Source organism: Mycteria americana, chromosome 3 (assembly GCF_035582795.1).
Source record: "Mycteria americana isolate JAX WOST 10 ecotype Jacksonville Zoo and Gardens chromosome 3, USCA_MyAme_1.0, whole genome shotgun sequence".
In the NCBI taxonomy this organism is placed as follows: Eukaryota; Metazoa; Chordata; class Aves; order Ciconiiformes; family Ciconiidae; genus Mycteria; species Mycteria americana.
The window spans coordinates 116,235,528-116,257,919 of NC_134367.1; the positions used below are offsets into that span (position 1 = coordinate 116,235,528).

Sequence of the window (22,392 nt, forward strand, 5' to 3'; positions counted from 1 at the left end):
ATATGAATGCACAGAAAACCTTTCAGCGTCGCAAACAAGATGCCTGTGTCCTATCTGGCCACTGCCATTTATTGTTGGTGACAATTTTGGCTATAGGATGTTGCATGGCTGATGTTACCAGCCATGCTGTGTTTCCCACTGCAAAGCATTAACACCACCTCGTGTTTGGACATTAAACACAGCCATGTTGCAGGTGCAGTACCTGCACAAAATAACAGCTGCCAAGAGCAGAGGAAAATAGCAATGGCTGTACGTGTGCTATCAGCTTTTATGTAGTTGTATGGCATTTAGGAAGTTATTTTCCCCTTCATTAGTGCAAATATACTGTGTTTATCTCTACAGGAGATGAAGGGACTTGTAAAGGCAAAGCATGATATAACTAAATACCCGTTTGATCCTCTAAATTTTAACAATGCCTTGGGAGTTAATGAGGAAGGAAAATGACATGATAATGGAAAACACAGAGATTTCAAGAGCATCCATGGGATTCTGGAAAGAGAGCATCAATAGCATCAACAGAGGTTACAAGTACTAATGGAGAAATCAAGAGGCTGGCTTGGAAACACATTTGCAGTCCACCGTTGGTGCCACAGCTTTAGAGGATGGTCCCCACAGACTGATGCAGCACTGCACTGATTGATTTATCCAGCCTATAGTGAATTGCAATTATATTGTTTGTATTAATCGCTGATTGCTATTGTAAAACATGGAAATTGTCTAATCAGTTGCATTAGTACCGAGGATAGAAATGAGGTTGAGCACATACATGAAGTTACTCCAGGATCAAATAAGAAAGCAGACTCTCACCCATTTAGCCTTATTTTAATATTTGTTTATAATTTAAAACAAACGTTAACAGACCAACAGAAACCTGCACCTATGGGATTGTAGCTAACTGCTGGGAAGCCTGTCAAGGAAGGGAAATATGGGCAAAGGATAAGAATTTAGATTTTACAGTATGGGCATTACAGGTCAGTATAACACCAAAGCAGGAAAGGATCCGGAAACAGGCCAAACTTGTGTGCAACTGGCTTCAATTGCCTGTCTAGCAACACCAAGAACAGGGCAGTCTTACGACCCAAAACCTGTCGAGCAAGCGCAGGTCTCACTGAAGTGAGCCAAACAAGGTGGACGGAGGGTGGGGTGCAGTGCTGAAATTACCCCTGAACCCCAGGCCTGAAGAAGTTGCTGCACTGTAATTTTTGGTTAACACTGTGTTTGCAAAATTACATGCATTTAGCCTTCCTTTCACCTACCCTGCAACAGTCCTTAACAAAGTTAACGGCCAGAGAAACCATCCAACACACAGTGTAACACAAGCAGCTTGAGCTCTTGCAGATGCAGTCTTCAGTTCCCAACCTCAATGTTTTCTCGTTTCTAATATGAGCTAGGAGAATCAGAAGATATTCTGATTTTTCATATCTCTCTGTCCCTCACACCCATTTCTGCTCTGCAGGCAGCACAGGGCGGCAGAAGCCCTGTGACACACGGTTGGAGTGTGCCAGCACAAACAGGCCCCCCGCTCTCAGGGGCCAGCCCAGGCCTGCGTCCCCCGCCGGAGGCCAGGCCGTCGGGCCGCCCCCGAGGGAGGCGCACGCCGCGGGGCGGGCCGGCTCCTCTCAGCACCCGCCCGCGGGCTGCGGCCCGGCCCAGTCCCGCTGGGCAGCACCGCGCCTCACGGAGCCCGAGCGAAACGCTCAGGCCCGCGGAACAGCGGAAGGCACCCCAGCCGCGCAGCGGAAGCGCCCGCGCCCGCGCCCGCGCCCGCGCGCTCTGGTAGCCCTCGCCCCACCCGTAGTGGGCGTGGTCTCCACGCCCGTGCGTGCCGAGGACCCGGAAGCGGGGAGCTGCGGCGGCGGCACTGGGAGGTGCGGGTCGCGGTGCTGCTTCCGGTCCCCTCCCCTCACGACGGCGGCGGCGGAGCGAGGAGCGGGTGGGTCGGTCGGTCGGTCGGTCGGTCCTGCTTCCGCTTCCGCTTCGCGCCGCCTTTGGCGGAGGCCGCGAGTCTCGGTCGCGTCGTCGCCCTGGGCTGGTAACGGTGCGGGAGGAGAACTGAAACGGCGCCGGGTGGGGACGGGACCTCCCGAGGGGGCCGGCGCGTGAGGGGGCGCCTCCTTTTCCCCGCGTTGGGGCAGATCTGGGGGATGAGCCACCTCCCCGTGCACCGGGGCCGGGCCCCGTTGTCCCCTGCCCCGTTGCGGCAGCGCTGCGGCAGGCCTAGCTGCGGCTCCTGGGGCGGGGACGACGGGGCAGCGGTGAGCGAAGAGGCCGGGAGGTGGAGCAGGGCTCGCCGAGGTGGCTGGAGCGGCCCGGAAGAAAACCCGTCTTTTCCGCGGCGGCCGTCGCCGAGGCGAATCGTTTTTAGCGGCCCTGCTGGTTTCCCTGTGCAGGCAGGCCTCAGGCCCTGCCGTCCCGGGGCTGTGATGGGATGCTCTGCCTGCCTGTGCGCAGGCTGTGCTGGGCTACGCTCCTGAACCGGGTGCCACGGTGCGTTTGGGACTCGGCATCGTGGCTGGCATATTCATTTGCCACAACTCTCAAACTTACTGTAGTGCACGTATTTGAGTAGCCTAACAATTTGGCTGTGGGTTGTCATGGGTTCTAGTGTGCCTCGTTCATCATACATGTTGCAGCTACTTCTTCAGGTGCCCTAAATCCCCTACCTAGCTACAAATCCTTTTGGGCCCCTTCTGATAGCTCCGCTCTAAAGAGTTCTTTTTCATGCTAAATGCCATGATGTGGGGATGGAATGAAGTTATCAAACAAAGTAATGCTTCACAGAGACTTTTGTTTTACTATGAATTTTATTTTATGTGAACCTCTTGGGATAGGGTTTTTGTGCACTGTGCAAGTACAGTTAGGGAAAACAATTGTTTGGCTTATGGTGTGGCATCTAAATGCTGCTAGAAAGCACAGGAGAATAACTTGGTCCTTTTATTATAGAGAGACTGCAAGAAGATTCCCAGCTGGCTTGCTGTAAACTCCAAGGAAGGCACAATTGACGGTAGGTATGAATTTCTTGGGAGTTCAGGCTTCCTCTCTCTGCACCTTTAATGTGCCTATCATCATCTTTGACGGTCAGTATCTTCTTCAGTTGTACATGGATTGACTATTTCCTAATATATATTAACTCCTTTTTTAAGAATGACTTGTGTTACCATCAGCTGAACAGCACGTTGCTTCACTGCTTCTCTTGCTAGTATGTGTAAGTGACAACAAGAGGGCCTGTTCATGTGTTTCCACTACCATCTGCCTGAGCTCCTATGAGAACCTTCTTATCAGGCTCTGATCTGGCATCCTTTGTAGTAATGGAGTCAGTCCATTGCGTGTATTATTGTCTACGGTTGGCCAGCTGATTGCTGGTACTCAGACAGCAAATTATTTCATGCTCCTCTTTGCATAGGTGAAAGCAGAAAGGTGTCATGGCTTCTTCTTTGTCGTCCTAAGATATGCTGAACAATCGGGCAGCAGAGAGTAGCAATCTTTTCATTTTGTTGAATTTGCCCATTGACTAAACATTGTAAAGGCAAAGAATATCTGAGAAGAGGCCAGGAGGAAATACTGAGTGGCTTCTAGATAGTGACCTGGCTTTATGTATATGAACTTGATCTGAGAAATTGCTGGTTATTTTCTTTAGGGCCTGGTGACTCAAGTTAGGTTCAGCTCCACAGTGAGAGAGAGTGTCTGCCTGAGACCTTGAGCTCTACGTAAACCTGCAGTCTAAACAGATGTAAGTGGTAAGAGGGAAGACAGAAGTGCAAAAGCAGCAACTTGCGCAAGGTCGTGTTGTGGACAGTGGCAGAGATGAGAACAGGACCCAGGTCTCCTGTTGTTATTTGCTGTCTTATAAGAGGATCTGAATGGGCCCATTTTGCCTTGGATTTTTTGAGGAAAACGTCTTTCTGTGTGTGCCAGTAATGCTGGGAACAGGGTTTGTATATGAAACACTGGCTCATTTTCTTGGAGGGGGGGAAGTGAGCTTCTGCAAAATGGGTTTTTCTTCAGAGCTTTGTCCTAGGTGCAGGATCTCAGGATCAAAAGCTGTGCCTCAGCCACTTCTGCTGTCAAGCAACTGCTGTGCTTGCTCACGCTTTCCCTAGCATGCAGCTTAGAAATAAAAGCTTGCCACTGCTTCCCCTCTGTCTTTGCAGGCACATTTCCTGTCATGGTGAACGAGAGGCATAATGGCAACCTGCTTGTGCACCTGGGACCCAAACTGCAGGCCTACCCAGAAGAGCTGCTCCGGCAACGGCGAGGCCACGACGGCCAGCCTGAGTACCTGATCCAGTGGAGTATCATCAGCTTGGAAGAGAGAGCAGTGGGAGGCAGCAGTGCCTCCTCTGCAGAGACCAAGCCGGAGAACATCTTGATGTGGATGTCTGCAGAAGAGGTCTGTGCCAGCTGCCCGGCGCTGCTGGGCAAGAGGAAGCTGGAAGGGCAGTGGGTGAAAGAGGAGAAGGCAGCCAGCCCGTTGGCTGGAGGTGTCCCGCTGGATGAAGCCTCACTGCTGGAGATGAAGGCTGATGTCAGGAGCCTGGTGCAGCGAGCTGGCCGGCAGATGGCCGAGACCGGGGCTCCCGAGTCCTCCATCCTCAACACCATCCATGTGCTGAGTGCGTACGCCAGCATTGGCTCGCTGGCGGGTGCCTTCAAGGAGACGGGAGCCCTCGACTTGCTGATGAAGATGCTGTGCCACGAGGAGAAGCAAATCCGCCGCAGTGCTGGCAAGATGCTGAGGGCCCTGGCTTCGCATGATGCAGGTGGGGGCTGCTACTGCTCAGTGCCACTGAGGAAGTGCTGCTGGGCAGCTGAGGGGTGCCAGTCCTTCTGTAGGTGTGGGATGCCTGGGAAGCAGTGTGTCTCGGGGCTTGTTGGCAAAAGGGGAAGTTTTGGAGCTTCCAAGCGGCTCCTCGGTCATGGTTGTGTGGGGTGCTCTAAGACTGGGGAGTTCTTTCCCCTGCCAGGTTCCTGAGCTGCGATGCTGATCAACTGTTAGGAGGATTTATGCCAAGGGGCTTGGCAGAGTGTTGGGATGTCTCTGCTGCATGCTGTCAATTGGAAAGGCTCTGGCCTGTTCTTGGCAGGGAGCCTTTCCTCAGGCCCTGGTGGGTCCTCACCCAGTCCTCTCAAAGGAGAGGAGCTGCCATGGCTCAGAAGTGCCTGATGAGGCTTGGGTGCACCTGGAAGGTTGCTGGTGGTGGTGTGTCCCACAAGAGGTCTGGCTTTTCCCCGTCCTGGTGCCCAAGTTCATGTGGCTCTCCAGTGGGGCAGATGGGGGTCTGATTCAGGTTAAAACTTAACTTTCTTCTTCCCTGGAACCCTGTTCTGGAGTCAGTTATTTGGGGTTGCTGCTTTGGGGGAATCTTGCAGCGTTAGGGGCGGGAAAAAATGCAGTGTTATTTGGTGGAGCAAAATGCTTCCAATCCAGATTAAAGGACAGAACATGGTTCTAGGTTACACTGAGCAGCAAAGCTGTTCCTTGCCTGCAAGCCTATCTCGCGCAGGGAGGGTAGGGTGAGGGTTATCTTTATGGGGCCTGAAGGGTTTCTGTTGTTGTTGCAGGGAGCCGCGCCTATGTCCTGCTGTCCCTGAGCCAGCAGGATGGCATTGAGCAGCACGTAGACTTTGACAGTCGCTACACATTACTGGAGCTGTTTGCTGAGATGATGTCTTCTGAAGAGCACTGCATGTCCTTTGAGGGGATTCACCTTCCCCAGGTAGCGGCAGGCCCTGCCAGCCCCTGGGCCTGTGGGCTTTAGGGGTCAGGAGGGGTGAGAGTGGGGGGCCAGAGCTGGTGTCCTTGTTTGGGACAGGAGGGTAGTCAGCAGTGGGCGGCTGAGGAGGACTGGGTATTGGGAGAGCTGGCACAGGATCTGGGCCTGGCTTGAGGCTGGGGGGGTGGTGGAGAGACGCGTGGAGAGCCTTGTCTCTGAGCAGGGAGGCGAGAGTGGGCTGAGAGGTCTGTGCTGCTGCCTGCTGGTCCGGAGCTGTCATGGGAGCCTGCGTGTGGATGAGCTGGTGGCTCAAAGAGAGCTGGGGGCTGGAGGTGCTCTGCAGGCTAGAGTCTGACAGCTGTGCTTGTTGCAGATCCCCGGGAAGCTGCTGTTCGTCCTGGTGAAGCGCTACCTGTGTGTCACTTCTCTCATGGACAAGCTCAGCGGTGGCGTGGAGCAGGGAGGGGAGCAGCAGGACTGCGCTGTGCCCAGCCTGCTCACTGAGGAGAGGAGCCGTGTGAAGCAGGAGTTTGAGTTCAGCATGGCTATGGCAGATCTCATCTTGGAGCTGGTGCATGTGATGGGCTGGGACCGCAGCTGCAAGCCAGAGCTGCTGCCCCAACAGGAGCTGCGGCCTCGTACCACCCGCTCCATCTTCCAGCCCAAGACCCCAGCCTGCACCACTGCCCAAATGCCTGTGCTTACTTCAAATCATGGTCCCCACAAAAAGCGGTGTCGTGCCTTCCTGACCCCGTCAGACTTTGCAGACCGCAGTGGCTATGTGGAGTACTTACAGGCAAACCTGGTGCGCGGCATGAGGGTGCGATTGCTGGAGGACTGTGGTGATGTTAGAGCTGGGGAGGAAGGCGAATTTCTTCAGAGCACTAATAGCAAGCACACAGTGCAGGTAGGTCACTAGTGGAAGTAATCTGGCTGGGATGGCAGAGGGGAGTGACAGGCATGACTGATGATTTCCTATGATGTTTTCATGTGCAGGAAGTTGGACAATAGGCGTATCGTAATTAGGACACTGTCTACATCTGTCCTAGCAAAGAAGTCACCTTTCAGAGCTGGAAGTGTGGGTTCTGGGGAAAGCTAGTCTGGTTTAGTATGGGCTGTCCTGCTAAGATTTCTTAGCCTCTGAAACAGGTGGCTATATCATGCCTCCCAGGAACAAGGAGGTGATATGTGAGTTGATATTGATCTTGGGGGTGGTTTGGGAACAGGCTAGCTGGCATAAATGAGTAAAACAGCAAAAGGTGCTTGAAGGTCTTAAGCCTTGGTATGTGAGTGACAGTACTCATGGCATACTGTTGTTCTTACTGGGTTGGACACAGCCTATATAGCTGTTTGTTTTGATCTGTGAGTATATGCCAGGATCTGTTTCCCTTTAAAAATGGGTGAGTAGATCTTAAATGAGAGTTTGTGTTGAAAAGAGCTTTTAGAGCTGCATATTTGCAGTTGAGTTGCTAAGTTTGAGCCAGAGATCAGGGAAAAGGCCTCAATATTTGAAGAGGGGGAGGAATTATAGAATCATAGAATAGTTTGGGTTGGAAGGCACCTTTAAAGGTTATCTAGTTGAACCTCTCTGCAATGAGCAGGGACATCTTCAACTAGATCAGGTTTCTGAAAGCCCCATCCAACCTGACCTTGAATGTTTCCAGGGGTGGGGTATCTACCACCTCTCTGGGCAACCTGTTCCAGTGTTTCACCACCCTTGTAAAGAATTTCTTCCTTATGTCCAATCTAAATCTGCCCTCTTTTAGTTTAAAACCTTTGTCCTATCGCAACAGGCCCTACTAAAAAGTCTGTCCCCTTTAAGTATTGAAAGGCTGCTATGAGGTCTCCCTGGAGCCTTCTCTTCTTCAGGCTGAACAAACCACAACTCTCTCAGCCTTTCCTCATAGGAGAGGTTTTCCATCCCTCTGATCATTTTTGTGGCCCTTCTCCGGACCCACTCCAACAGGTCCATGTCTTTCCTGTGCTGAGGGCTCCAGAGCTGGACGCAGTACTCCAGGTGGGGTCTCACCAGCACAGAGTAGAGGGGCAGAATCACCTCCCTTGACCTGCTGGCCATGCTTCTTTTGATGCAGCCCAGGATATGGTTGGCTTTTTGGGCTGCAAGCACACATTGCTGGCTGATGTCCAGTTTTTAATCCACCAGTACCCCAAGTCTTTCTCCATAGGGCTGTGCTCAATCCGTTCATCCCCCAGCCTGTATTGATAACCGGGGGTTGCCCCAACCCAGGTGCAGGACCTTGCACTTGGCCTTGTTGAACCTCATGACGTTCACATAGGCCCACTTCTCGAGCTTGTTCAGGTCCCTCTGGATGGCATCCTGTCCCTGAGGCATGTCAACTGTACCACTCAGCCTGGTGTCATCTGCAAACTTGCTGAGGGTGCACTCGATCCCACTGTCTATGTCATTGATGAAGATATTAAACAGTACTGGTCCCAGTATGGACTCCTGAGGGACACCACCCGTCTCTGATCTCCATCCAGACATTGAGCCATTGACCACTACTCTCTGGATACGATCATCCAGCCAGTTCCTTATCTACTGAATAGTCCGTCCATCAAATCCATCTCTCTCCAATTTCGAGAGAAGGATGTTGTGGGGGACCATGTCAAAGGCCTTACAGAAGTCCAGACAGATGACATCAGTAGCTCTTCCCTTGTCCATTGATGTAGTCACTCCATCATAGAAGGCCACTAGGTTGGTCAGGCAAGACTTGCCCTTGGTGAAGCCATGCTGGCTGTCTCAAATCACCTCCCTGTCCTCCATATACCTTAGCATAGCTTCTAGGAGGATCTGTTCCATGATCTTCCCAGGCACAGAAGTGAGGCTGACAGGTCGGTAGTTCCCAGGGTCCTCCTTTCTACCCCTTTTAAAAATGAGTGCAATATTTCCCTTTTTCCAGTCACTGGGGTCTTCACCTGACTGCCATGACTTTTCAAATATCATGGAGAGTGGCTTGGCAACTACATCAGCCAATTCCCTCAGGACTCTATAATGTATCTCATTAGGTCCCATAGACTTACGTATGTTCAAGTTCCTCAGGTGGTCTTGAACCTGATCTTCTCTTACAGTGGAGGGACTTTGCTCTCCCAGTCCCTGCCTTGAGGTCTATCCAGTCGAGAGGTGTGGGAAGAGAGGTTGCCAGTGAAGACTGAGGCAAAAAAGTTGTTGAGTGTCTCAGCCTTCTCCTTGTCTATTGTTACCAGTTTGCCAGTGTTGTTCATCGTGGGGGTATACTTTCTTTGACATTCCTTTTCTGGCTGACATACCTACAGAAGCCTTTCTTATTAATCTTTGTGTCCCTTGCCAAGTTCAGCTCCAGCTGTGCCTTGGCCTTCCTGACCCCATCCCTACACTGCTGGGCAATGTCCCTATACTCTTCCCAGGATACCTGTCCCTGCTTCCACTGCATACGCATTCCGTTTCCTTCTTGCCCTTTAGTTTGACCAGCAGGTCATGACTCATCCATGCTGGCCTCTTGCCTTCCTTTCCTGATTTCTTACACATGGGGATCAAGAGCTCTTGTGCTCTATGGAAAGTGTCCTTAAAGGTCTGTCAGCTCTGTTCTGCTCCCTTGTCCCTGAGTGCAGTTTCCCAGGCAGTCCCATTGACCAACTCCTTGAACAGCTGGAATTTTGCTTTCTTAAAATTCAGGGACCTCACTTTACTCTTTGCCTGCTTCATATCCCTCAGGACTGTGAACTCCACCAGTGCATGATCACTGCAGCCCAGGCTGCCTCCAATCTGAATGTCTGTGATTACCTCACTTGCATTGGTGACCAAAAGGTCCAGTAATGCATCTCCTCTGGTAGGGCTGTCTATTACCTCGGTTAAGAAGTAATCCTCAGTGCACTCCAGGAGTCTCCTGGATTGCCTGCAGCTTGCTGTGCTACTTTTCCAGCAGATGTCAGGGTGGTTGAAGTCCCCCACCAGGATGAGAGCCTGTGAGCACAGTCCCTCGTGTAGCTGGAGTAAGAAGGCTTTGTCAATAGGCTCCCCTTGATTGGGCAGCCTGTAGTAAACACCGACCACAAGGGTTCCCTTTGTAGGCTTGATCTCTAATTCTTGGCCTAAGGCATTCAGCTCTTGCTGCTTCCAGAACATGCTGCTAGAGTATGGGTCAGTGCTGGAGCAGCAGGGCTTGGACTCAGGCCTGGGGGTGGGAGAGCATTTGAATGCTGTTCCAGCCTTTTTGTGGGCACAGGGAGGTGTTTGCTCCTGCTTAAAACTTTTTCTTGGGACTTTCTTCTCAGTCCTGAAGGCTGGGCATGTTCAGCGAGAGCTGAGATTTTGTTTTGACTATGCAATGGGGAGCTGGTGGGCTTTGTGCGTCACTCTAATCTATGTATGGTTATTTCTGCAGGCTGTCTGCTGATCTTGCACTCTGGCCATGCTTTTGACCTTCTCAAACACTGCAGCTAGAGGCATAATTTCTGTTCTCTTAAAAATCAAGCTTTAGCTGGCTGTCATCCATAGATACAGGGTTGTCTCTGCTCGTGTCCTCTGCTCAGTCCAGCATTGTGTTGGCTGCAAACAGGGCTGTAATTCAGTTCATTAAATCTTTATTAAATTGAGATAGTAACCAGTCAAATGAGAAACTGTAACCACTGCACACATGTTAGTGTGTGCAATTGTGGGGTTTGTTTTGTTTAGTTTTGTTTTCCCTCCCCCAAGTAATTTGTGAAGTGCATACTTTCGTTTTGCAGATGATAAATAAGGAGTCTGAGGCCACTTCAGTTTGCCATAGCTGTACTTCAGGTGCCACTTCAGCCTATGCTCAAAGGCTTCCCTACTTCAAGCTGACTTCTGTGGGTGTAGATGGCCTGCGAATAGACTTAAGTGCCATGCTACTGCAAAGCTCTGTGTTGCTAATATTCAAAAATCAATAGCTGAAAAGCCTCACTCTGGTATCTGTAGAAATGCATGACTTCCTAATGCTCTTTCCAAATCTCTCTTTCTGTAACTTAAAGTTCATTACCAACCTTTCCATAGAGGAGGCAGAGAATTTGACTTTACCTTCTTATGTTTGAAGACGATCTCCTTTAAATCTACTTTCAGCTTTTGTTAACCATGAGATTCTCTAGCCTTCTTGGACTACAGCCCAAGATTTTGTGTAATGCCATTGTTTTCATTTACAGCCAAATAAAAATTAGCCAATTAAGAACACTGAACACTGACTTACTTCTTTTCTCCTATTGTCTCTCTTTGCTTTCTTGTGCACAGGAAATTGTGTGAATATTCTTTTGGGTTTTTTCCTCAGCCAGTTGCAGAGTGCTTCTTCCTTCTGATGCTCTTCAGTGAGAACTGTTTTTAGGATGAATTTTTCCAGGTGCCTTTTAGTAACTTGCTCTGGTCCAGGCTCCTTAACTGCCTTCTTTTGGAGCACTTCTTGCAGATGTAATTTAAACCAGCAGCTTAAAGTGCTCCGAAATGTGCATGTGCAAGAAGGATACTTCCAGTCTTATCTGCTTGTTTGGTGGTGGATATTACCAGTATGTGCTTGTATTGGGAGAGCATAACTGTTAGGGCAGCATGTGCTGTGCCAATACAGCTTGCCCATCTTATTTGCACTTTCTTCTGGTCCCATTCTTTCCCCTTCATACTCCTAAGTTCTTGGGTTCTGTTGAGCAGATTTCTTGCCTACAGTTCCTCTACTTAATCACTTTCTTCTCTGGTTTAATAATTTACTGTTTGATGCCCTGTGCTTTACTGAAGTTGACAATTGAAATCGATCCTTTTTTTAATCTAGAAAATTAGTTTCTTCAGCAAAGAAAGCTAATTCATCCATCAGAGTTGAAACTTGAAGCACATTTACCTGTTAATTCAAATTTATTGTTTATCTTGAACACCTTTAGTTGTTCTTTCCACTAAAATATGCTTTAAAGGTTTGCATACTACTGAAATCAAAGTAGTGAAGCTATAGTGATGATTTATTTAATCAATTTTTTTTCTCAAATAAGAAGCACTGGCTTTAGCGTTCATCAGTCACGTGGAAACACCACTGAATAACCTAAATCCTTCCCACTTTCCAACTGTGCTTCTGGCAGATTACTTGGCATGTCTTTCATCTCTCTCCTGAAAACTGAATTTTGCTTCTCTCTCAGTTGTGGCAACTTCTGGATTTGTATCCCTCTATCCGTTAGCAGTTTGCTTTGCTTTCTTTTGTGTTTACTCAATATTCAAGTAAAATACTCTTCTAGGTTTGGACCATGCATAGGTGATTTTTCATTGAAGGTGCCCTCAATTGAATAACTGCTTTGCATCTTATTTTTAAGTGGTTGATAAACCTTTTGTCTTTTATAACGCAGTCTGTAAAGATAAATTGGAAAGGAAATATGTTTCCTACCGAGTCTCTCTTTGTGCTTATCTCTTGGTTGTCCTTATTTCTAAGATCTGTGCTTTTCTAAAATTCTGCTTTCTATTTCTTATAAGCTTGTACTTGCTTTTACTCTTAATGTAACTGGGCACTTGGAAAGAACACCAAGATCCTTTCACATTTTTCTCCTGTTGCCTATGATATAAATTTCAGAGGGTTTTTTTATTCACTGTTGAGCTGAAGTGTACTGTTAACTTCCATTCCCTTTGTCCAGCTGGTCCCTTGGGTTCCTTCCTCTGTCTCTTTTTCTATTTAATTAGGTTGAATGAACTTGCAATTGCTCCATCCAGGCTTATTTTCAATAACAGCCTTCTGTAAGGCTCACACTACTGGCAAACCAGATCTAAATGGTAATAAATACTCAGTGAAAAACTTTGTTGGCTGTTATATTTGGAAGTACCTAATTTCTGCCGCTATTAGTGTTCCTTGCCCTCCAGTCTGTCTAGGAAGTTGGGAATGTACATGCAGTCTTTGGGGGTGTTAATTTTTACCCTGCTCTTTATGTTCATATCTGTGTATGCATCTGTAGCAGTCCCCCAGAGTTATGTGAGAAACTTGTGAGTCAAACCATTCAATGAGGTTTTTTTTCCATAGGGAGATACAAGGAATCTGAGATCTAAAAATCACCTTTGTAATGACATCTCTTGATCATCTTTCTTTTCTGGGCATTTGCCATCAGTCTCTCTTTGAAGGGAAACTTGATTTTTATCTCTGTTCCTGTTTCTTATCTTGTGTATCACACTTGCTTTGTATTGACAGTTTATCTGCTGGTGGCTAGTGAGTTCAAGTTACAAGAACTGCTTCTCCCTGGTCTTTGTTAAAATTTTGATCCTTTCCTTTTTGATTAGTTCTGCTTTTGCAGCTCATCCTGCCTGAGGCTTGCTGTCAGTCTTCTGTGTGCAAAATGCAAATTTGCATGCATTTTTTGATTGGGGCCAGTCCATCATGAGTCTGTCTCTTACCTCCTCTCATCTCTCCTTTGTTGCTCTGTTTTCTGTTGCTTTCTTTGCCTCTCCAAAGAAAAAGTTTCACTGTTGTGTCTGGTCCTTCAGCCATATCTTTCCGTGGCTCCTTTGAGATTATATTTGGTACATAACTAGTTTAGGTCAGGGATTCATTGAACTCTAATTGGTGTTATGTGTAGAGTTTAACTCTATTTCCTTCCATATAGTGCTTTCTTAAAGTCTCTCAGCATCTTATCTCTTTAGCTCTCCAGCACAATGGAGTCCTAGTAGCATTGGTGTAACTCCAAAAGAGCTCAGTGAATCAGGCAACCCATATGTTTTTCTGACATGTTGTACTTGCTGTTGCTGGGTTCTCCTTCTGCTCAGGAGGTTAAATATAAAACTATGGTATGGGAAGCCATAAAAAAAATCCTTTTGATTTTGAGAGGCAACTTGGACAAAGCACAGGAAACAATTGCCTTCTTTGAGACGTGCTTGTCAAGAGCCCAAAACCTGGCTGAGAGGGTTGGTGAGTGACCAAGGTGTAAAAGTATAACCAATAGAAGGTAAAGTCAGAGTGGGAAAAATAAGTTTTCTTTACTTTTGCATTCACTAAGTGGTTTGTGCCTCAAGACCCTTTATATCCAGCTCATCTGCCTCGAGGTAGTTTTGGCTAAGTTCTTCCTTTGTATGCTTTTCCCAAGGCACCTGCTGCTGAGCAATTCTGGAACAGGCATGCTTAACTAGGTGTGCTACTGTCACTGCTGCTGTGCTAGGTGAAGGCAAAGGTTGCAGGCAAAGTTGGTGGTTTTTTTAATAAAGATCCAGGTGTAACCAGGGGAACAAGTTAATAAAGATGGTATGCTATGCTTAAAAACTAGACTCTGTGTGTTGAAATCTGTATATGAATTAGGTTGTATTCTACTTGAACAGTGCTTGCTATCTCCATGCATTTGGGAAATGGGAGAACAAATGTAGCGTAAGGATTGAATGAGTGAGCAAATCTGATCATCTAGGTCTATTTCACCCACAGGTTTTATGGCAGTCAACAGGTCAGACCTACTGGATGCGTTGGCACATGTTGGAGATTATTGGCTTTGGAGACCAGTGGGAAGATCCTGCTGCTCAGGAAAAAGAATATAGTCTGATAGAGAGCTTTAATCTAGACACAGGTGAGATTGTGTTGCATGTGTGTGGCTGTATCATCTCTTTCTGATTCTGCTGTGGCATATTTTTGAGTGGTGAACTTTTTATGCCTAAGCATATAGCAACTAGCAGGTTGGATTTAGAAAGCACTATGAGCTTTTAGTTTGTATGACCATGTAGAGCTGGTTAAGTAATTACATGGCTTGTGGTTGCACGGAGTATTTTTGAATCCTAGACTTCTGTCATGATATAATAAAAGTCATGATATAAAAAGCATAAAATTTGATTTAAATCGTGACTGTCAAAAATATGTGTTTGAATTAACTGAACAAACTGCCAAAATAAAAACGTAGAATGTCTCTGAGATGAAGCTGCTTTAGGCACCCTCAGATCCCCTTAAATAAGTGATGTGGATTTTTAAAAGCATAAACATGCCAACAATTTGTTTAACTTCATTCCCCTCAGTTTTGGGCAAGGTGAGCATTAAATGCACTGTTTTCATGAGACATCTGCAGGATCTCCTAGAATCCTTTGACATTGCCCTTGTACTGGGAGAAGATAAAATGGAAAATCTAGACTTCAGATACCCCTTTCTTGTTCAGTGTCTGACATGACTCTGGCCAGGGAAACCTGTTAAAGTAACTCTATTATGCCTATGATCTTGTAGGACATCTTTTGGGTAGAGTGACTTGGATTTAACTGCTGCAAGAGACAGAATATACAGGAGATGATGTATAATGATCTCTAATTATCTGCTTCAAAAATATTCTTTTTGCCAGTTGAAAAGATGGCTTCTTTAATGGTTTCTACTTCTTGTAACTAAAGACTTAACTGCATGTCAGTTTGAAGTGGCTAAGTTAAAATAAACTTGGTTAGACTTTGCCTTTTTCTTTGGTCTGTCTGATTTTGCTAAAAGCATGGGCTCTATTTCACTTCCTTGTAAAACTCTTTCCAGTCATCATATCCCACAAAGAAATTGAATTGAAAAAGTAGATGCTTTCTGCTTTGGATCTTGACAATTGGATAAATTAGCTCATGTTGACTGACTGTTGGTAATTAGCTGTGTATGTAGTTGCTTTTAGCACGCTTGAGCCTCTTGGAGTGAGTTTGGCCCTTTTCTGTTTAGTCTTGAGGTGGTGAATGTCTCCCACCTTGCATTTGCAGAGAGAGCTGCAAGTTGTTGCTTAGCAGATATCAGCAAGTGTTGATTCAGCTCTTATTTCTAAATTACCTGGGGAATATCTAACCTACATAATGGATTTTATCTCCCTCCCTTCATCTCCCTTTGGATGCATTAGCTAAAAGAAGCGTGATAACTGTGCAGTCTCGTTTTGCTTTTGCCTATAAGTTAGCCAGCAGGAGGCGTTTGGAAAAGAGAGATTCTGCTCATGGCAGAGTTAACTTCCTATCCATTGACTCCTCTAGCATCTTGGGCCAGATCTGTTTCCCCTTCTGTAGCTGCACGCTGGCACTGTGAATTCTGCTGGTACTGGATGTCCGAGTGCGTTGCCCTGGCTGGTCCAGGCACTGTGGGAACAGGTTGGGGGAGCAGTGAGCTAGAGGTACCCATTTTGAGCGTGTGCTTTTTCTGTTCTACAGCCCAAAGAGGTTCAAGTGAAGATGGTAATCACCATCTCTACAGCTTCTGGTGTCTCCTCCCAGCATGTTCCCCCTCTCTCACTGCCCTCCTGTCACCTCCCTTTCCCACAGCAGGCTGTGGGACGGTGGGGATCTCTTCTGCCCAGATAGTCTGCATGAGCTCTTTCCCTGGGGAACGTGGGGTGTGCAGCAGAGGATGGGGGAGCTGGCAGAGCTGACAGTGCCCTTCCTTGCTCTGTTCTCCTGCAGTTGCGCAGCCATTTTTCTGCAAGCCCTTTGGGGGGCTGTACTCCCTGCCTTACCTGGGGGAGCAGCCAACCAAGGCTGCAGAGATCCTGAGCCGTGCCGAGTGGTGGGAGCTGCTCTTCTTTGTGAAGAAGCTGGAAGCGCAGGAGCAGAAAGAGATCACCTGTCTCATCCAGCAGAACTGGGGAGAGCAGGTATGGGCCAGAGCCTGCAGTGGGGAAATGAGAGGGAGGGAGCGAGGGAGAACGTTAGGGAAGGGACTGGGCCCGGAGGAGGAGACGGCAAGCGTGAGCTGCGCAGAGACAGCCTGAACGGGGCAGAAATGGGACTGAAATGGGGGGGTGAGCGGGGGATGGCAAAAGCGTGGGGAGCTGGGCACAGGAAAGGGGTGAGGAGAGATGAGAGGAAACGCAGTCTCCCATGACCCTGGAAGAGTGACTGTGTCCAGCGAGGTTTGGGTAGGCGAGGCAAGCCCATGGGGTGGTTCTGCTGGTTGCGGTTGGGTGATGAGTACAGGTGGGAGGTCTGGGCTGGTGTTAGTGGGGTTGGGGACAGCCAGGGGAGGGTGGCACTGGGGAGTGGCCCTGGGGGCCTCCGGCGGTGCAGCCTTTCTGTCCGTTCTGGCACTGGTCATCACAAGGGGCACGGGGTCTGTGGCAAGTCTGTGAGGCTTAACTTGACCCCATCTGTCTAGCTGTTGGAGGTGGATGAAGAAGCCCTGATCCAGCTGTCGGTACCTGTGGAGCTGGCCCAGAAGGTGCTGCTGGTCTTGGAGAAGCGGTGCCAGGGCAGCGCTCAGCGTGACCTGCGCAGCTCCCACATCTACGCCAAATACTTCCTCGGTAGAGGGGCCGAGCAGGATGGCGGAGGGAGCACCGTGGTGTCCTCGGAGGGCGCCAGCTGCAGGAGCACTAGCCCTGAAGCCACGACGGCCAAGGCAGTGAAGGAAGACCTTTCCGCAGCCACAGTGCCACCCCGAGCCCCCGCTGTGGCGGTGAAGTCGGATTCCCAGCTGTTCAGCGAGCTCCTTGCGAGGGAAGGGCTGTTCTTCCCGGAGGTGATGGAGGAGCAGATCAAAGGTAATTGCCTGCTATGCACTGGGGCACATGCATGATGCTGGAGGCGGCTCCGTTGTCTCGACGGAGGAAGGCTCTGGGCAGGGCATGGGAGGCGAGGCACCCGGAGGTTGCCTGGGGAGGGGGGGGGGCCTGTGGGTGCTGGGTCTGTGGGTGCATGGCACCCCGGGAATTGCTGGGGTTGTTCCTGCTGCCCTGACGCCTGTGTCCCTGCCTCCCTCCCACCAGTGTTGGTCAGCTCCAAGGGGGTGAGCGAGAGGGGCTCGCTGGCCAAGGTTGCAGCCACGGTGGATATGATCCAGAGCAGCAGCTCAGAGGTGGGGCTGCGCTTAGCCGGGCTCCAGCACATTGTGAAGATCCTGGAGGAGGAGCCTGAGCCCGAGCAGCAAGTCGGCAAAGCCCAGGGCGGGCTGGGGACCAGGAGTGTTGGGTGAGCTATGGGGGTGCTGCGCACTCCTCCTGCTGGCTGGGGAGGGCTGTTTTGGCAGGGTGGGAGTGCAGGAGGTAGCAGTGGAAGTGTGAAGGCCGGTACGTCCCTGCGTGCTCAGCGAGAAGAGAGATGGATCTTGTGTCCCTTTGTCCCAGGCGGTCTCATTCCTGGGGCTGACCCAGCTGGGGTGGAGCCATGTGGGCAGGGAGAAGGTGGCTGGCAGGGCCCAGGGTGCCAGGGGCAGTGCCAGGAGGCTCCTCCTGAGGTGTCCTTTCCCATGCAGGGAGAAGCTGGTGAAGGTGGCAGTGGAGCTGCTGAGCACTGAGGTGGCAGAGAAGGCCCTGGTGGTGGTGACGCTGCGGCTGCTGGCTGTGCTCATGGCGAAGTACGACTGGCGTGTGCGGTTTGCCACGGAGGGCGGTGTGCGGGCTGTGCTGGCCTGCATGCAGCAGCATGGCTCCTCCGCCCTGGTGCAGCAGGCTGGCCTGGCGGTGAGCGTGGCAGAGGGGATGCCGTAGGTGGGCGGGCAGGGTGCAGGCTCGCCCAGGTGTGGTGGAGATGCCCGCTGCCCTCCTGAGTGCTGTTGACCTTGCAGGCCCTGAAGGTACTGGTGGGAGCTGTGGCCGGCGAGCCAGGAGGTGCCGGCGGGAAGCCCTTGCCCCTGAACCATGCCGACGCGCAGATGATGCGGGAGATCTTTGCCAGCATTGGCTCTGCCTCCAGCGAGGGCTCGGCAAGCCTGCTGCGTGCCATCCCTGCTGCCATGAGCACCATGCAGCGGGTCCCAGGGTAGGGGCAGGGTGAGGACAGCAGCTGGGGGTGGGGGGGACCCTCTGCGTGGGGGGTGGGCAAGGCAGGCAGGTGGCTTGTGAGCACAGGGGAGGCTCCGTGCTTGGGGGAGGAAGGCACCCGCATCGCTCTGTCCCTGCAGGGGCTCCTCAGGGGTGCAGAACGGCTTGCTGGTGGTGAACATGCTGATCGACAGCCACCGTGGCCTGGCGGAGCAGCTGGCAAGCTGCGATCTCCCCACGGTGCTGCAGAGCTGCTGGTGGGACAGGCAGAGCACTGGCTGCCCTCACGCGATGCTGGCCCTCAGCGTGATCAACCGCCTTGCGGAGCACCGGCTGCCCCTGGGCCTGGAGATGGCAGGTAGCGTTCCACGCGCACCCCCCGCCACGCCATGGCCCCACGGATGCAGTGGGCAGGGCTGCCTCACCTGCCAGGGCAGAGCACCCCGCTGGTGCCTCTCAAGCGAGTGCCTGGGCTGGGCCCGTGTGTCCTTGTCATGGCAGGCAGAGAGGCCCCACTGGACCTGAGGGACATGCAGACGCTTCTGGGTGGCCTGGGGGACAGCATCTTGTCCAAGGACGTGGTGGTGGCCCTAGAGCGGCAGCTCTGTGGTGAAGTCCCCGTCCCCTCTGGCGAGGTGGCCCAGCTGCTGCAGGACCACAGGTGCTTCAGGCTGCTGCTGCGCAGCTTTGAGCTGCTGGGGGCAGAGAAGGCTGTGAGCCTGAGCATCCTCAGGTGGGTCCAGGGGCATTTGGTGGGGGTCTGGGGCCTCCGCAGCAGGTGTGTGGGTGCCGGTGGTGATGTTGGGGGGACACGGTGCATGTTTGTGGGTCCTGGTGGGGCTGTTCTTCTTCACCGGGGCAGGGGCAGGTGCAACCCCAGCACATATGCGAGTGCTGATTGGGGTGTCCTGGGGCACAGGGCCGTGTGGGGACAGAGCAGCACGTGCCTGGGTGCTGGTGGGGACACGCGGGGGCAGCGCAGCACGTGCCTGGGTGCTGGTGGGGTGTCCAAGGTGCCTGGGGAGCCTTGGCTCCCAGTCCCTGTGGGGTGCTGGCCTTCCCAGTGGGGCAGGGACGCAGGGCTGCCTCTGGCACCGCTGCCCGTGTGCCCCGGCCTGAGTGGGCCCCCTCCGTCACTCAGGATCCTGAACAAGTTCCTGGACAGTTACCAGGAGGATGTGCTGCCCTGGCACGAGTGTGTGGAGCCCTGTTTGTCCTCCCTGAGTGCCCACAGCGGTGACCGAGAGGTGAGGGTGTGCCGTGCGTCAGCCGGGCCTGGCGTGGGTGAAGCGGGGTCCCTGCCTGCAGCAGCCCGGCCTCGTTGTGGCCGACATGCTGAGAGAGGCGGGGAGCGGCTGTCCCGGCCGTGGCTACGTGCCGGTGGCTGGCGTGCCCAGCGCCGTGCCCGGCCAGGCGCTCGCGGGCGCTGCCACGATGTTGGGGTGGAGGGGATGGAGCACTGCAGCACCCCGCTGCTGGGGCCTGGCGGGTTCCCGGCACTGGCCTGGCCGCTCACGGCTGCCTGCTCAGCAGGTGGTGCAGGAGTTTGTTGGCTTCCTGCACCGCCTGGCCACCGCCAGCAAGGACTGCACGGTGGCGATGTGCCGTGTGGGCACCCGCGAGGCTCTGTCCAAAGCCCTGGACAAGCACAGCACGGCCCCGTCGCTGGCGCCAGCCCTGCTCGACCTGGTGATTGACTGCGAGAAGTATGCCAGCCTCTACAAGAAGCTGACGACCAGCATCTTGGCTGGCTGCATCCAGGTGGGCCCGGGGAGGCCCGGCTGCGCTGGGGCTCCGGGTTTTGGGGCCATCCAGCTGTCCCCGGCACCGAGGGGCAGCCTTCTGCTCTCTGCCTGCTGCAGCCCTGCGGTGGGCGAGGGGAGGAGGACCCAGGGCCCCCGGTAAGAGCCTTGCCCCGTCCCATAGCTGGTCCTGGGGCAGATTGAGGAGCACCGCCGGAGCCACCAGCCCATCAGCATCCCCTTCTTTGACGTCTTTCTGCGCAACCTGTGCCAAGGTGAGCGCGGGGAGCAGGAGCTGGAGCCCTGTGCCTGGCACGTGCTGGCCTTGTGGCTGGAGGCTCCACGTGCTCTTCCCACAGGCTCCAGCGTGGAGGTGAAGGAGGACAAGTGTTGGGAGAAGGTGCAGGTCTCCTCCAACCCCCACCGGGCCAGCAAGCTCACGGATGGGAACCCCAAGACGTACTGGGAGTCAAACGGCAGCACTGGCTCCCACTTCATCACTGTCCACATGCAGTGTGGTGTGGTGGTCAGGTGGGGCTGGGCTGGGGGGCCTTGGGGCCAGGAGGGCCAGCAGCCGTGCGGGGAGGGAGAGGGCTTTGGGGATCTGTGCGAGCCCTGCCCCGGTGGTCCCCATCCTGGGGGTTGCTGGATGTGGGCAGCAGTGCGTGGGGCTGGCGGGGCCCAGGGCAGGGAGGTGGGGACTGCTGGGCAGCACCGTGTTTGGTGCCCTGCAGGGAGATGAGCATGCTGGTGGCCAGCGAGGACTCCAGCTACATGCCGGCCCGGGTCGTGGTGCTGGGGGGAGACAGCCCGGCCACCATCAGAACCGAGCTTAACGCAGTGAGTCTCGCATGGGCTGCTCAGGCCGTGGGGCCCCATGGGAGCGGTGGTCCGGTCCTTGCTGTGCCCCATGAAGGTCTTGCCCTGGTGCCAGGGCCCTGGGAGGTGCCCCACGGGGAGGTGGGGATGGCAGGAGCCGTGCTGCAGGAGCCTCCTCCTGGCTGAGGCAGCAGGTGCTGGAGACTTGGGCATGGGCAGCCCTGCAGCCCAGTCTGCAGTGGGCTCGTGTGCTGGGGCTGTGGGCCAAAAGTGGGGCCCTGGCAGGGGGTGCCCTGTGGCTGTGTAGGGGCTGCTGGGGGGGACGGAGGTCGTGGCTTTAACGGGGCGGGGGTGGCCAGGGGAGCACGCCGGGTGGCCGGCACTCGCTGCCTGGTGTGCTGAGGGCTCGCTGTCTGCCTGCAGGTGACCGTCCTGCCCTCCGACAGCAGAGTGATCCTGCTGGAGAACATGACCCGCTTCTGGCCCGTCATCCAGATCCGGGTGAAGCGGTGCCAGCAGGTAGGGGAGCAGGGGGCCGGGCCAGGGAGCTGGCAGCGTGGGGCGTCAGGGCCAGGCCTGAGGAGGTGCGGGTTGCGCTCTCCCGTAGGGCGGCATTGACACACGTGTGCGTGGCATCGAGGTGCTGGGTCCCAAGCCTACGTTCTGGCCCATCTTCAAGGAGCAGCTGTGCCAGCGGACGTTCCTCTCCTGCACTGCTCGGGCTCATGCCTGGTGCCAGGAGATCTGCCGGGACCGGGGGCGACTGCTGCAGCTCTTTGGCAGGTGAGTTGTCTCCTGGCTGCGCCATCGCGTCCCCGCTGTCCCGGGGCCTGGGGGATGGTGCTGGCAGCCCGTGAGGGGACCGTAGGGCCAGGAGAGGAGCAGCTGGGTGTCCCGCCTGGACAGGGAGGGGCCCTCGCTCCTCCCTGGCCACCAGCGGTCCCGGAGGGCCAGGGCCACCTTGGGGTCCCCCAGGCTTAAGCTGGGCACGTGGGCACGGCTAACCCACCAGAGAGGTGCCCCGCAGGGGCCGGCACGTCCTGGCCTGGCAGAGGTTGGTCGGGGGCCGGCTGGATCTCGTGGCCACAGGCACTTCACAGGCCCCAGTTTGGCAAGGGCCCCAAGGCCCGGCGCGGGCAGGGCCCGGGGGCAGCGAGGGGCCCTGGCTGCTGGGGGCGGGTGGGGCTGCGGAGCCACCGTGCCTGGCAAGGGGCAGGGCAGGGAGCGACTGCTGCCCTCTGCTTTCCTGGGGGAGTCCCCCCAGCCGTTGGCGGGTGCCCAGCACCACTGCGTGCCGCCTGCTCGCTGTTGCAGGCTGAACCGGGCGCTGCAGCACGAGCAGGGCTTTGCCGACCGCTTCCTTCCTGATGACGAGGCAGCCCGGGCCTTGGGCAGGACGTGCTGGGAGGCCCTGGTGAACCCCTTGGTGCAGAGCATCACCAGCCCAGGTACCCTGCGCTCTCCCGGGCCCGTCCGCGCCGTGCCCCAGG

The 22,392-nt window shown here is 53.3% G+C and overlaps 1 protein-coding gene across 11 annotated transcripts in view; it reads left to right on the plus strand.

Moving 5' to 3' along the window:
• The first annotated feature begins 2,943 nt into the window (after positions 1–2,943).
• CUL9 (cullin 9) overlaps positions 2,944–22,392 on the plus strand; it is a 35,261-nt gene continuing 15,812 nt past the window's right edge. For 7 of the 11 annotated variants that reach the window (XM_075496701.1, XM_075496702.1, XM_075496695.1 and 4 more), the window contains exons 1-21: positions 2,944–3,004; positions 3,638–3,730; positions 4,152–4,760; positions 5,563–5,717; positions 6,088–6,621; positions 14,087–14,225; positions 16,048–16,238; positions 16,739–17,123; positions 17,349–17,550; positions 17,834–18,041; positions 18,146–18,339; positions 18,482–18,699; positions 18,843–19,074; positions 19,483–19,588; positions 19,872–20,102; positions 20,268–20,358; positions 20,443–20,614; positions 20,818–20,923; positions 21,326–21,421; positions 21,510–21,685; positions 22,217–22,350. In XM_075496701.1, the coding sequence (XP_075352816.1) occupies positions 4,166–4,760; positions 5,563–5,717; positions 6,088–6,621; positions 14,087–14,225; positions 16,048–16,238; positions 16,739–17,123; positions 17,349–17,550; positions 17,834–18,041; positions 18,146–18,339; positions 18,482–18,699; positions 18,843–19,074; positions 19,483–19,588; positions 19,872–20,102; positions 20,268–20,358; positions 20,443–20,614; positions 20,818–20,923; positions 21,326–21,421; positions 21,510–21,685; positions 22,217–22,350 (4,165 nt within the window). In that variant the 5' untranslated portion in view covers positions 2,944–3,004; positions 3,638–3,730; positions 4,152–4,165. The remainder of the gene's footprint in view (positions 3,005–3,637; positions 3,731–4,151; positions 4,761–5,562; positions 5,718–6,087; positions 6,622–14,086; positions 14,226–16,047; positions 16,239–16,738; positions 17,124–17,348; positions 17,551–17,833; positions 18,042–18,145; positions 18,340–18,481; positions 18,700–18,842; positions 19,075–19,482; positions 19,589–19,871; positions 20,103–20,267; positions 20,359–20,442; positions 20,615–20,817; positions 20,924–21,325; positions 21,422–21,509; positions 21,686–22,216; positions 22,351–22,392) is intronic. The other 4 variants (XM_075496699.1, XM_075496706.1, XM_075496697.1 and 1 more) reach the window with 3 other exon arrangements.